General features: G+C 38.8%; 3 protein-coding genes across 5 annotated transcripts; 2 read left to right on the top strand and 1 right to left on the bottom strand.

Annotated features, from left to right (window-relative positions):
* The first annotated feature begins 135 nt into the window (after nt 1-135).
* Nucleotides 136-1,396, top strand: mrpl41 (mitochondrial ribosomal protein L41). Of its 2 annotated transcripts, none has more exons than XM_017451911.3 (2): nt 136-239; nt 824-1,396. In XM_017451911.3, exon 2 carries the CDS (start codon nt 854-856, stop codon nt 1,259-1,261), a length of 408 nt encoding a protein of 135 aa, XP_017307400.1. In that variant the 5' UTR covers nt 136-239; nt 824-853; the 3' UTR covers nt 1,262-1,396. The 2 variants fall into 2 exon arrangements, with proteins under 2 accessions (XP_017307400.1, XP_017307401.1); XM_017451912.3 differs by having other exon boundaries at nt 141-239; nt 841-1,396.
* Nucleotides 1,397-2,009: 613 nt separating this feature from the next.
* Nucleotides 2,010-6,806, bottom strand: dph7 (diphthamide biosynthesis 7). The gene is made up of 9 exons (XM_017451908.3): nt 6,660-6,806; nt 6,462-6,577; nt 5,855-5,942; nt 5,649-5,743; nt 5,395-5,552; nt 4,343-4,415; nt 4,168-4,233; nt 3,891-4,063; nt 2,010-2,686 (listed from the first exon to the last, which is right to left on the bottom strand). The coding sequence occupies exons 1-9, from the start codon at nt 6,795-6,797 to the stop codon at nt 2,268-2,270; spliced, it is 1,326 nt and encodes a 441-aa protein (XP_017307397.1). The 5' UTR covers nt 6,798-6,806; the 3' UTR covers nt 2,010-2,267.
* Nucleotides 6,796-12,009, top strand: paxx (PAXX non-homologous end joining factor). 2 transcript variants are annotated; one of them, XM_017451910.3, is made up of 8 exons: nt 6,796-6,936; nt 7,297-7,518; nt 7,645-7,705; nt 8,382-8,431; nt 8,527-8,711; nt 9,049-9,099; nt 9,199-9,289; nt 10,353-12,009. In XM_017451910.3, the coding sequence occupies exons 2-8, from the start codon at nt 7,406-7,408 to the stop codon at nt 10,399-10,401; spliced, it is 600 nt and encodes a 199-aa protein (XP_017307399.1). In that variant the 5' UTR covers nt 6,796-6,936; nt 7,297-7,405; the 3' UTR covers nt 10,402-12,009. The 2 variants fall into 2 exon arrangements, with proteins under 2 accessions (XP_017307399.1, XP_017307398.1); XM_017451909.3 differs by lacking the exon at nt 6,796-6,936 and adding an exon at nt 6,959-7,150.
* The last annotated feature ends 195 nt before the right edge of the window (nt 12,010-12,204 follow it).

Below are 12,204 nucleotides of genomic sequence, written 5' to 3'. Positions count from 1 at the left end.
TTACTTTATACGCACAGGTTTTAAATAGCTAACAGTGTGTGAGTATAACGTAATAACCAATCGTGGCGCAGGAGGTGGGATCTGTCAGAATATGGGTGGAAAAAGGAGCTTTAAGTGTCCGATGATTCGATTGGGCTGTAAGAAAATGTTTTGACCAACCAGGAACGAGTTCTTTGAAACGCCCATTCCGGAACCTCACAAGCCGCAGAGCGTCTTTTAGGATTCACGCTTTTTTGAAGGTGAGTGTGGGCGAAATAAAAGTAAAAGAAAATGAGACATTTTATATTGTGCTTTTTATTTATGTAACATTTACATATTGGCTTATGGCGTTTGGAAGGTTTGATATTGTTAGTGTTGTATAGTCGTATTGACCGGCTAAAATGCTAACGCAAACTCACAACATGGTCATTTGCTAAATGTTAGCAGGTCTCGCGAGCTAGGTGTTTTTTCTGATACTGTTATTATTAATTATAAGTTATTTTAAGGAAAGACTGTACAAAGACATCTGGCTATTATTTTTAAATACCTTGAAATATATTTGTGTGCGTTTGTGTGTGTATATATATATATATATATATATATATATATATATATATATATATATATAATGTATATGTATGTGTCATTCTCCAAGTGGGTGGAGTTTAACTAGTTTATAATTTTATTTTCTAAAATTGATTTCAAGTTTATTTGACTTTGCTTAAGCATATTCTTGGGAACTTTAGCTATAACTTTGTAACAGGTTTTTTTTTTTTTTTTCATGATTTGTAACAGAGTTAGTGTTAATGCATTAGTGAGTAGATTGTTTTGTCCTGAATCCTAGGTGATCTGGTTAGGGAGGTGAATAAAGAAAATGGGGCTGCTTTCGGCCCTGACTCGAGGACTGGTCCGTGGAGCAGACCGCACAGCCGAATTCACCAGCAAACGCGGCCCAAGGACCTTCTACAAAAGCCGAGGAGCCAGGCCGGCCGGAGTGCTTACCTCCAGTAGGAAGTTCGTCCCTGTCCGGGAAATGATCCCCGAGTTCGTCGTACCCAATCTGGAAGGCTTCAGGCTGAAGGCATACGTGTCGTACAGGAGCCCGCGGGGTTCGGAGCAGCCTGTCACTGCCGAGAGCCTCTTCAACCAGGCCGTGGCTCCGCACATCCACAGAGACATTGAAGCCGGCACGTTTGATGCACAAAATCTGGAAAAATACGGCTTAGAAAAGACACAGGAGGGGAAGCTGTTCAAACTGTATCCCAAAAACTTTGTACGTTAAATATGTTGCAGTGATGAATGGACTGTGAAGGGGAAAAAAACACTTTAGGATTTCTGCATGTAGACACCAGTATTGTATTGTTGAAAATTTTGATTTCCATAATATAAATTAAAATTGACCCAGAGTCTCCTAAAAGCATTGGTGAAACAATTCTTTATATCATATTTTTCTCTAATTCAGAGATCACTTGATAGAATGGGAGAACAATGCAATAAAACCTAACAGAGAGATAAAACAACTATCATGATAAGTCAGAATGAAACCCACAGCTCTACAATGCATGTTAAACACAATGTGATTGTGCATTGATAGGTGAGACAAATCGAGTATATGGTAGAACTGCTTAAACCTTACTCCAGAATCTTTCATTTTAGAGTCAAGAAAACCGGTTTGTTGTCCAAAGGGGAATAATAGTTTTGCCTCCAGCTGATGGGTTACTATGGAAACCAGTAGTAGGAACGCCTACTGGCAACTTCATAGTACACCGACTTGGGAGTGATAAATTCTCTGTATGTGTGAACGTAGCTTAAAGGAGTCTTTCTAGAGCAGATGAAACTTTGGGTGGAATCTAGCACTGATTTGTAAATCAGTACATTTGGTCCAGAAAGATTGGCCTCATTAAAGATCATCAAATGTACCATGTTTAATGGCAATAAGAACTAAAACCAGCTCAAAGGAAAAGTGGAAGCCAAGTGCACACAGCATACTGTCACTGTAAATAACAGGGAAATAAAAACAAATAAACAAGTATACAAGTGTAATTTATTGACATTGATATCTGTATTCATTATAAATGTGTGTTCTGTGCATAGCTAAAATATATAAAAGTATGTAAATATTCCACGTGAAGGAAATGACTGGAAGATCTACAGCCCCATTTGAATAGGACAACATAAAAAGTTCTGTTTCTGGATATTTATTAGCTATAGTATCTGTTTAGTTCCCAGAATACCCTGTCTATTCTCAAAAGAACCCATAGTTCTGTGTGCATTCAAAAAATGACCACTCAAGAAGAGGGAGTAGGCCCGGTCTTTCCTGATTGTGCCTCAGTCTCTGGACTCCAGTCCCATCTCCACACGTGCAGCATGTGGTCGTAGAAGGAGCAGGACGCCAGTAGGCAGGATAACGAGGCGGAGTCGTCTCCGACGCTGGGGACGGGAACCGGAGCCGAGACAGTGGCGGTATGATCAGGGATGTAGCGTCCACACTCGTCCTCCAGTGAGGTGTCGAAGCTGGCAGTCGGGGATTCGTACTGGATCCTGAGGTGGCCTCTGGGCTCTGCGAGGGTGATGGTAGCTGGTGTTTCTGTAGGAGGAGTGGAGGGTGGAGGGCCGCTCAGGGGAAGCCGAGACCAGTCAGCTCCGTACGCTAACGAGTTGTGAAGGATGTAAGAAGCCAGGATTGGACACGGGCCTTCATTTCCATCTGTTAAAGCAAACATGGAGAGCTTTAAAAAAAAAAGCAGCTGATAGGAAAAAATAACTCGGTAGAATCTCTTTTTTTAAAACTAGCATTTAATACCATTTCCACCATGATAAAAGCAGTAAGAAATAAAATATGAGCATTATGTTGTAGGAAAATAGCTGTGAGGTGTCCAGACAAAGTGGACTTACCGGAGTTTACCAATAACAGCATGCCAAAGTGTTTTGTTGCTCATATACAACAGCAAGTTGCCAACCATTAAAAAAAATTATTAGTGCAAGATGCATTGTTTTTTTTTTGTTTTTTTTTATCCACTTACAGTTGTAACATCCATGTGACGAGTCGTTCCCTCACCAGCCCCTTTTTCTCTCTCAAGAAGTTAACAAAGTAAAATTACAGCTTGTCCTGTTACCAAGAAAACACAACGTGAAGTCTTTCTAGACTTCCTTTATCCCGCGAGCTTCATATCAACCCACCAACTTTTTTGTTGGGTCCTGCGGGATCGCGGTCCTGAAGCGCACCTCTAGCGTAACGTCCCCAAGAAGTGCCTTTAACAGCACAGTAACATTAGATGTGTTGACCTAATTTCCACTGAAACAGGAAGTCAGGGCGGGACATCTCGAGTGGCCTCTCCACCTTTCTAAATAGCCAACAGCGTTTATCTTACCTCACCGCCCAGGCTAAGCCGTACTTTAGGCAATTAGTATCATGGACAAACGCCGGTCACAAAGCCGTGAGCTGGCACAAATATCTCCTTCATAGTCAATGAACTCAAGCCATTTCCTTCTTAACCAACTTAAAGTTATAAAACACGCATGTTCGGACAGCCACACACACGTTTACAACCCACGCTTGCAACTTTGGCAAGGTGATATTTATAATGTGGGCGGAACACGTAAGATTCTATAGAGCATTTGATTGAACAGAAAATCTGATGAGACGCTGAAGTTCAGAATGATGTCATCAAAAAACGTTGATCCTTATTGGTGGTAGAGACTGTAAATTTCAACGCATACATCATATATCACATATAATATTAAAGGTGAATTTTGTCATTGTTTTTGGAGCACACACTCGCTTATAGATAAGGATATTAATATGAACCTTTTTTGCGCCGCCACTAGACTAGTTTTGGCAATAGCTTAATACGGTCTATTTTAATAACGTTAGAGCCTGTGGAGCGAATGGGACGTCCTTTTCGGCTTACCGGCAGCTTGCTGGCAGTGCAGAATGTGAAAGTCGTTGTGCATGCACGCAGCTAACAGCAAATGTTCATGAACAGGGTGCCACTTCAGTCTCCACACTCCTCCACCCACTGCCGTCTCACTGAGAGGCTGTCGCATGTTCCTGCCATCCCATAATAGCACGTTTTCATCGTAACTAAAGTGAACACAAAAAGGAAACAGGAATCAAGTAAAACGATTCAGCAGTGTGGCCCATCTTCATCCTTCATGTATGTGGCAGTGAAACTGGAGCTGCTTTACCTGCCTGTAGCCAAGATGTGCTCTCGATGAGGGTTGCTGTGTATGCTACACACGCCCATCGAATGCCTGTGAAGGAAGACGCAAACAATAGGATTTTGACATAAAATAAATGACGGTAGACGCGATGATGACATAAGGACAGTTCGATCTTTGGATCTGCAGTAAAATCGGTCACCTTTTACAGGTGAACGTGGGGGAAGACGGACCCATCCTGAGGTCCCAGCCCTTAAGTTTGCAGTCATCACCACCTGGGACGTCACATTACAAATAAATAGAAAGAAAATGTTTCCTAAAAAGAACTGACATGATACATTTTCTATCAGATTAAATCAGACGCAATTATATTTTTATGCACACTTGCAATGATTAGATCTGTTTGAGGGTATTCATTTGATTTGAGAAAATGCTCACTGCGGCAGTTTTACTTACTTTTTTGTAAGAAACAGCCTAAAAATCTACTGGTGAAGGCGGTGTGCCCGTTTAGCGTTAGGGGTGTGTTTAATTTGCATATTCATATACTGCAATTCCAATTCGCCTACTTATACAATGCACTAAAAGTATGTACTCTTTTGGTGAAGAAAAAGTACATAACTTTGAGTGTGTAGCAAAAAAAAAAAAAATGTATGCAAGTACTGGGCCATACTAACACGTCCTGTAATGGAAGAGAGCGCTGTTGCCTAGTTACGCACGCCGTCACCTCATTGCATTTCCACTTTTCTTCACTCATTATGACTTAGAATTTATCCCATATCATTTAATTCTTCATTCCCTTGATTTATTTTTCCACCTCTCTAAACTGCGTCCTTGAATTCGGTGAAGCAAACCGTTACAAAGCTCCTCCTCCTCTTCCCTCACGCAAGGAATTGTGGGCAATATTAGCTAAAAAAAAAAAAAAAAAAGTGTCCATGGTGCCAAACTTCGAAAACCTACTGGAAATAGTAGACCACCTCTGGGATACTTGTTTAAACATACTACGATTCGGGACACGCTAACTCTAATCTCGGATACTATTTAGGACGGATAATCGGTGAACTGAGACGGTTTCTGACTATCTTGAGGAGAGTGTAGGAGCGTCTGTGTCTGCTGTTGTATAATGATGTCAAGATGAACAATTTATTACTCGATATAAAAAAAGGTAGTGTCTTCTAAACAAGTTTATATACATGGTTTATATAAAGGGAAAGATGGCAGCATGACAACAACAAAGAAGGCCCACTCATGTCTAACCGGAATAAATCAGCTGCGTGTCCCAGTAACTGAAAGCCGAAATCCAAGCCTCGAAGTCATGAGCTTTCCACTGAGACACAGCACTCAGGTTCTCCTCGGCCAGAGATAGCACCGTAAGAGAGCCGGTCGAGTCGCTGGTCACCACCCGGGGGTCGGTTCTGTAATCAAACACAGCAGCAACAACACATATTAAACCGGGTATCACGTGTGTGTATATAGAACAGGTTTAGCTTTAAAAGCGTAGAACCTCTTACCTGTCTCCTCTCCCTGTTGACCAGTCCAGTGACAGTGCTAATCTGTTCGGACCCAGCTCCGTGCTTAAGACACGCTCCAAAGCACACCTGCTATCCTACTCAACAGTGATGTCAGACACAAAGGACACATAATATGTGGGTTTAAACAGCAATCAGGGTAATATTTCTTACATCAGGTCTCTCCAACAGTAGGTTTTAAGTCTCACTGGTGTGTCGCAGAGTCTGTGCAGTTGGATTTCTCCACATGCTGTGGCCATTCCCAGCAGGGGGCGCTCGTACATCTCTGTATGACACCTGAGGAAGAGGCTTGATTAATACATGTTAATATATGTAATGTTTACATGCATTGGCACCCTTTCCAGGGTGTACCTCGCCTTGTGCCCCATGTTCCCTGTGATAGGAGCCAGGTTTCCCCGTGAGCCTGAAAAGGATAAAGCGGTATAGAAGATGGATGTTTACATGCACATCAATATTCAGATATTAATCAGAATTTGGCAATATTCTCATTAGTACTGAGTAGGGATGTGCCGGTGACTGACTCTATATTCATACTTTGATCAAGATATTGATCAAAGCGTTTTTGTTTTTAATATTTTTATTAATTTTTTTAATCTAAAAAGGTGATTGTTATAGCTGACACCTACACAAACACTTCACAGTTGGGTTTTTGACTGTAAGTCATTCCCTTCAAATGCTATTGTACACCAATGTCGTGTGTAACTTTAGAGACGGTCCCTTAATTTCTGCGAACATCGACGGTCCAACGTCAAGCCAACTTTATACCAGTCTTTCCCAGTCCACCCACACTCATACCATTTCAGATCCAGTATAGCTGGTGTGTCGATGCGCTGGATCTCAGTCAGTGGAGGGGTTAAAGAATGCTGCTGGTCAAACTGGAACAGGTAGAGTCGACCAATTCTGCTGGGATTCTGCAAACACAAACAGAGCATTAAACAGGTTTGAGTTGAAGCTGGACGAGTTTTTAACTCCTAACTTCTTAGCCTGATTCACCTTCTCATCGTCTTTCTGAAGCTGGTAAGTGCCACAAGCTAAAATGTGGGAGTACTGAGGCAGAGGACACCACTCCACAGTGTCCGCGCTCAGCTCCGTGTCAAACACCTGCAGGTTGCGGGTTCTAGAGGAACCCATTTCAACAAGTTCTGCATGCTACAGAACGACATGCGTTTGGTGAATGGCTCCACACTGTACGCATGCGCAGAAACAGTGGCGCAGGGCGATGGACGAGGAACGCGGGTCACGTCATTAATGTTCACGTCAACGTAGCGATGTAGGATAGTTAAGCTAGGATTGTTGTTGTTGTTGTTATTGTTGTTTTTGTTTTTGTTTTTTTAATGAACACAAGAGAGTGATATCAGCGCGCAAATTTTCATTTCAGTTTGAAATGTTGATTTGAGTTTAAACTAATTTGTGACGTAATGTAACGACTCGCATTTCATTACCAGTGTTTGTTTACAACCGCATTGAAATAGCTTTTACTTCCGGTAACGATTGCGCTGGCATTCATAAAATTCCTCCTCTGTGAAAATATTATAATATCATTAAGGAGGACTAAAAGATTTTTGGACTTATTTTTGATCTGTTTTTTGTTTGTTTGTTTGTTTGTTTGTTTGTGTTTCTTCCACAACAGAAAATAGTTACCGGCAAAAGGTACTTCCGGGTCACTTGGCTGTAGCTTGTAGGCTTAACAATACGGTTTATTTATTGCGAAGTATCCGTTGTGGTTCTGTCGCTTTGGCATGGATCAGATTGTTTCTCAGTCCAAAAGTGTCCTTTGCACTTTGACAGATAAGAAAGATCTGTCCAAATATGTCTGTTTTACACAAAAGAAGTCTGCAGGGATAATCATTGGGTGAGCTGATAAAGCAGTACAGAGGATGAATTGTCTTCTCACTATATCATTATAGGTGTGATTTTTAATTATTAAGGTTTCACCAGTTGTGTTTGATTTGTGTGTGATGTGATTTCTTCCTTATAGACTGAGTAATGGTGAAGCTGTTTGGGAAGCAGATCTGTCAGAGGAAACCCTTTCACAACTTGTAAGTTCTTCTAAATCAGGGCTTCTCAACATTTTTCACTGAACTTTATGCCTTGATCTCGTGCTGTATTGATTTAATCAGAGTAATGCAAATATTCAAATACGGTAAGTACCACCATACAGTCAGTGACACAGTTGCATACCCTATGGTATTTAAATGGAAAATAGGGAGGCATACAGTATATGATATTTTTTATTAAGAGTTATTATGAAGGAACAGCCATGAAACACGACACTTTAAATGTCCTGTTGGAATAAATTCAATTCTTTATTTTATTCTTAAGGGTGTGCAAAAATTTGCACTCAGCTGTGTTTATTTATTGGAATTGTTGGATTCCCCCACCAACAAAACCCAGAATATAAACTGTGTATTTGAAACATTTTGGATCTTATTTGAAACAGTTTTTTCCTAGTTTTATTAAGATGGATTCAATGAAACATGATTTCTAATTGTTTTTAAGTTAGAGATTTTGTTCTAAACCCATTTCATTTAGGTGACTCCGTTACATAGACCTATAACTATAATAACTAAATATTAATCATAAAAAGCATGTATTGATCGTTATCACAGATGCCTGGTTATGCGTCTATAGGGGTTCCTGGACCAGCATGGCTCATGATATTGAGAGTACTGATAAAATTTTTGCTTTAATAGATTTTTTATTTTTTTTCCCCAGAAGAAGAAATTATCATTGAAATCAACAGAAGACTATGCCCTGAAGTTAAAGTAAGGTTGCTTATTTCATTAAAATTTAATACATTCATGAGCATTTTTTTTTTTTGCTCTTAGTTTGACCTGCTTCTCTTGTGTGCTGAATTTAGGAATGCGTGCAGGAGCGGCAGTGCGTTTGTCTCCCTGCAGGAGGATAACGCTGTGCTACACCTTGGCTCTGAAACTGCAGACTTCGATGTGTCTTTCTCCAGGCTCGCAGATCATGAGGGAAGGACAGAGCTCAAAGATCTGCTCTTTAAGATGGCAGACAGTCTCATGCAACAGGACAATACAGGTATATAAAATCGCTCGGTAGTGCTTTCTCTTTAAAGTGCGCTTTAGAGACTACCGAAAACAGGGCTTGTTCTTTGTATGTCCCTTAACATGTCAGAGATCAATTGCCATACACCTTTATTTACTAATCGTTGTAATTCCAAATGAACTGATTCTGTCCTTTGAAAATAGCTAAGAACTTGATTAGTATAGATGTAGTGAATAATTTGAAATAACTAATGTTATCTAGACGTTCTGTAGTGTCTAAGGCAGAACCTACAGATAAAGTGTTGTCAGTCAGTTAGTCAGTCAGTCAAGGCACCATCTGAATGTAAAGGCCGGGTTTTGTACCCTGATAGGAGCCACATCTTCATCAAGCCCTCTTAAGACCTCACAGAAGAGGAGCATAGGTATGTAGAAACATCCTGCCGTACCCGTTTTTATATGCAACATTCCAGATGGTGAAAAAGTTGGCTACATGCTGAATAATGGCAGCTTTGTTTATGCAGGATTTGAACCCAGGAGACAGCCCGCTGGCCCAACGATAGCAGTAAAGAAACGCTTTCCAGGGGATTCACTCATCAACCCAGGAACCAAACGGTGACTGACTTTAACAAATTTGTATGAACACATGTATTTAGAGTGTCTGAATGTTTAAAAGAACATTTTAGAAATGTAACAAAGTTCTAGATACAGGTTCTAAGCCGATAAATAGTCTGTGGATAGTTGCGTGGATTAATTTGGCAGACTTTTTACATATTCCCTGCAGAAAGTGTTTCCACTTTACGGACAAACCATGCATAATGTTAAAAATCTGAGAAACAAGATTTGTTCAGGTTGGACTCCCAATGCTTTCGTCCAAGCTTTGTGGTTATTGGATAATTTGTTGAAATGGGGGGAAATGGTTTCGATAAAATTCAAACTCGCCAACTTCCCGTTTGACAAATCACACATTTGTTACATCATGAACGCTCAGCGCCTTCTAGGGAATCCAGTAAGAAGAATCTGGATTTGATGCTGAACAGATCAAAAGTTTTGATGATGATAATAATAATAATAATAATAATAATAAATCAAAAGGAATATTAGTTAAAAGTGCTATAATAATTATATTAATGATAATAACAATGATGATAAAGCACTTTTCATTATATTATTATTATTAAGTGCTATACTACTACTAATAAAAATAATAATACGTGATAGAATATTAATAATTGTGCTATACTATATTATTAAAAAGCATTATAGTAATAAAATATAATATTCATAATATGAATTCACAATAATCATATTATAGTGCTTTTCATTATATTACAATTATTATTGTCTTATTAAGTGCTATACAATTATATAATAATAATAAAGCACTATAATAATAAATTATAATAATCTTCATAAGCAGAATAATCATATTATAGAAGTTTATAATAATAATTATTATTATTGTCTTATAAAGTGCTATACATTGAATAATAATAATAATAATAATATTAAAAAGCACTATAGTAATGTATTATAACAATGATGATGCAACATGATGATGATGAAACATGATGATGATTATGGTGGTGATGATGATGATGCAACATGGTGATGATGATGACACATGGTGGTGATGATGATGATGATGATGATGAAATAATTGTTTTGGTTTGTGCAGGAAGCGCTCTGCTACAGGGGTGGCTTTTGACGATGGATGTGACACATGACTCTCCTGACACTGACATGACTGCTCACATTCCTGATGTAACCCTCCAACACTATCAGTGCAATTACTACAACTCTGACTGTTTTTATTAACTCAAATAATTATGAAGTATGATTTTTAAAACTTGCATGATTTTAAACCTTTTAACCCTACTCTGAAATAAATATATAAATAAATGCTATTTTTTAATAAGACAAACACAGTTCAACACTTGTTTTTTTTTATTATTGTATTTTTTTTAATTTCCTGTTCATATTAAAAACACCTGAACAGCTCATCACAAGAATATGGAAACGTAATCATCAGAAACGAGCTTAAAAGGTGAGCCAGTCTGTTACAAGTCAGTCTGGATTGGAAATCAAACAAGGTTTATTAGCATGGAAGAAAATCCATCGACGAATTCTATCCATGAATATGCACTTAATTCAGTGATGCTTGAAAGTATTTGCTCCCGAGTTAAAAACTAAATCTAAAACCCAAAAGCACTTCACTAAACGTCCCTCTTTGTTTGCTGGTGTCTTAATAGTAATATGTGAAGTCGGATTAATCAGCGCATTTGAACATGTACCTCTTATTTACAACAACAGTAGCAAAGATGCAATTAACTCACATTTAGTTCATACATCGAAAAATATGCTTCATTTTCCCTTTGGTCATATTACATGAAAAATAAAACACAAAGATGCTCAGGGGTCATCCTTATGTACATAAACCTAGCGATTCCTTTTCTTTCTTTCCTTCATTAATTATTTATGCTTAAAATAGAGGACGTTGTATTTAAAAAATGAGGTTTTCTTCACAGACCAGCGTTATGTTAAAGCGAGAGCACTGAACAGAGTTAAACACTCATCACACTATAGCAGAGCTCGAACATTTCTGTACAGCTTCCAGTGAGTACAATCCTGCATACATCAGGACATCAGTTTTCAAAAAATAACACATTTTTGTTGTTTTTTTTTTCCCTCCAAGTCTTTAGCACACAATACAGTTCAAAATGAATTACGGGGAAAAAAATAAATACATCATGTTATCAAGTAAACTTGCACAAATGCAACAACAACAGAAAAAAATCTCCTGAAATCGATCCATTTTCAATAAGAGTGAATCAGAAATTCACCTTTGGCTTCACAGTGAATGCAAAACGGTTAACGAGGACATTTTCTGTCTCTATAACGTACGCGTCAGCTGAAAGTGTGAGCGACGCGACTTTACGTCTCTGCGATGACTGTCGTAGGCTGTAATTTACACAACGGACATTCAAAGGAAAATGTACAAAGTGCTCCGTTCATCAGATAAAACAGGAAATTCAGGACGCTTCACTGAGGCACCGATCTGTGCAAAACATTTTCATGCCATTTACATTCACAAAACATTTGACGCCTTATTCGTACCGTCCCCCTTGTCAGCGATGGTTCGGACCGGTTTGACAACCGACCTCCAACAGGTTTTTCAATAAATGTCTCCCGTAAAAGGTGCATTTGTACGCCGGGAATTGTAAATATACGTTCATGTGCCTTAAAAACATTTCAATCAATCGATAAAATATAGGACGTACCACAGGCTTGACTATATAGCATGCTCTCAAGGCAGGTTCAACATATTAATAAAGGTTAGATCGGATTTTACAAAAAAAAAAAAAAAAGAATTATATCAGCGTTTCAGCTGAAAAACAAATCAGTCATAAAAACAGCATGATACAAAGGAACCCCAAACAGTCATCGTTTATCAGGGATGATATGTTATCTCATGACATCAACAGCTGTAAAGCGCTAGTTCAGAACAGCATGAACCTTTTTGTCGTTGT

Source organism: Ictalurus punctatus, chromosome 22 (assembly GCF_001660625.3).
Source record: "Ictalurus punctatus breed USDA103 chromosome 22, Coco_2.0, whole genome shotgun sequence".
Lineage (NCBI taxonomy): Eukaryota > Metazoa > Chordata > Actinopteri > Siluriformes > Ictaluridae > Ictalurus > Ictalurus punctatus.
Note: the sequence above shows the minus strand (reverse complement) of the source record. Positions and strands in the feature narration are given on the sequence as shown.

Coding starts and splice junctions, on each gene's coding strand:
- paxx (XM_017451910.3), top strand. CDS start 7,406: ATGGATCAGATTGTTTCTCAGTCCAAAAGTGTCCTTTGCACTTTGACA. Junction 8,432..8,526: donor GACTATGCCCTGAAGTTAAA/GTAAGGTTGCTT, acceptor TGCTGAATTTAG/GAATGCGTGCAGGAGCGGCA. Junction 9,100..9,198: donor CTCACAGAAGAGGAGCATAG/GTATGTAGAAAC, acceptor TTGTTTATGCAG/GATTTGAACCCAGGAGACAG.
- mrpl41 (XM_017451911.3), top strand. CDS start 854: ATGGGGCTGCTTTCGGCCCTGACTCGAGGACTGGTCCGTGGAGCAGAC.
- dph7 (XM_017451908.3), bottom strand. CDS start 6,797: ATGGGTTCCTCTAGAACCCGCAACCTGCAGGTGTTTGACACGGAGCTG. Junction 5,553..5,648: donor TCAACAGGGAGAGGAGACAG/GTAAGAGGTTCT, acceptor GTTTGATTACAG/AACCGACCCCCGGGTGGTGA. Junction 4,064..4,167: donor CACATCTTGGCTACAGGCAG/GTAAAGCAGCTC, acceptor TGTTCACTTTAG/TTACGATGAAAACGTGCTAT.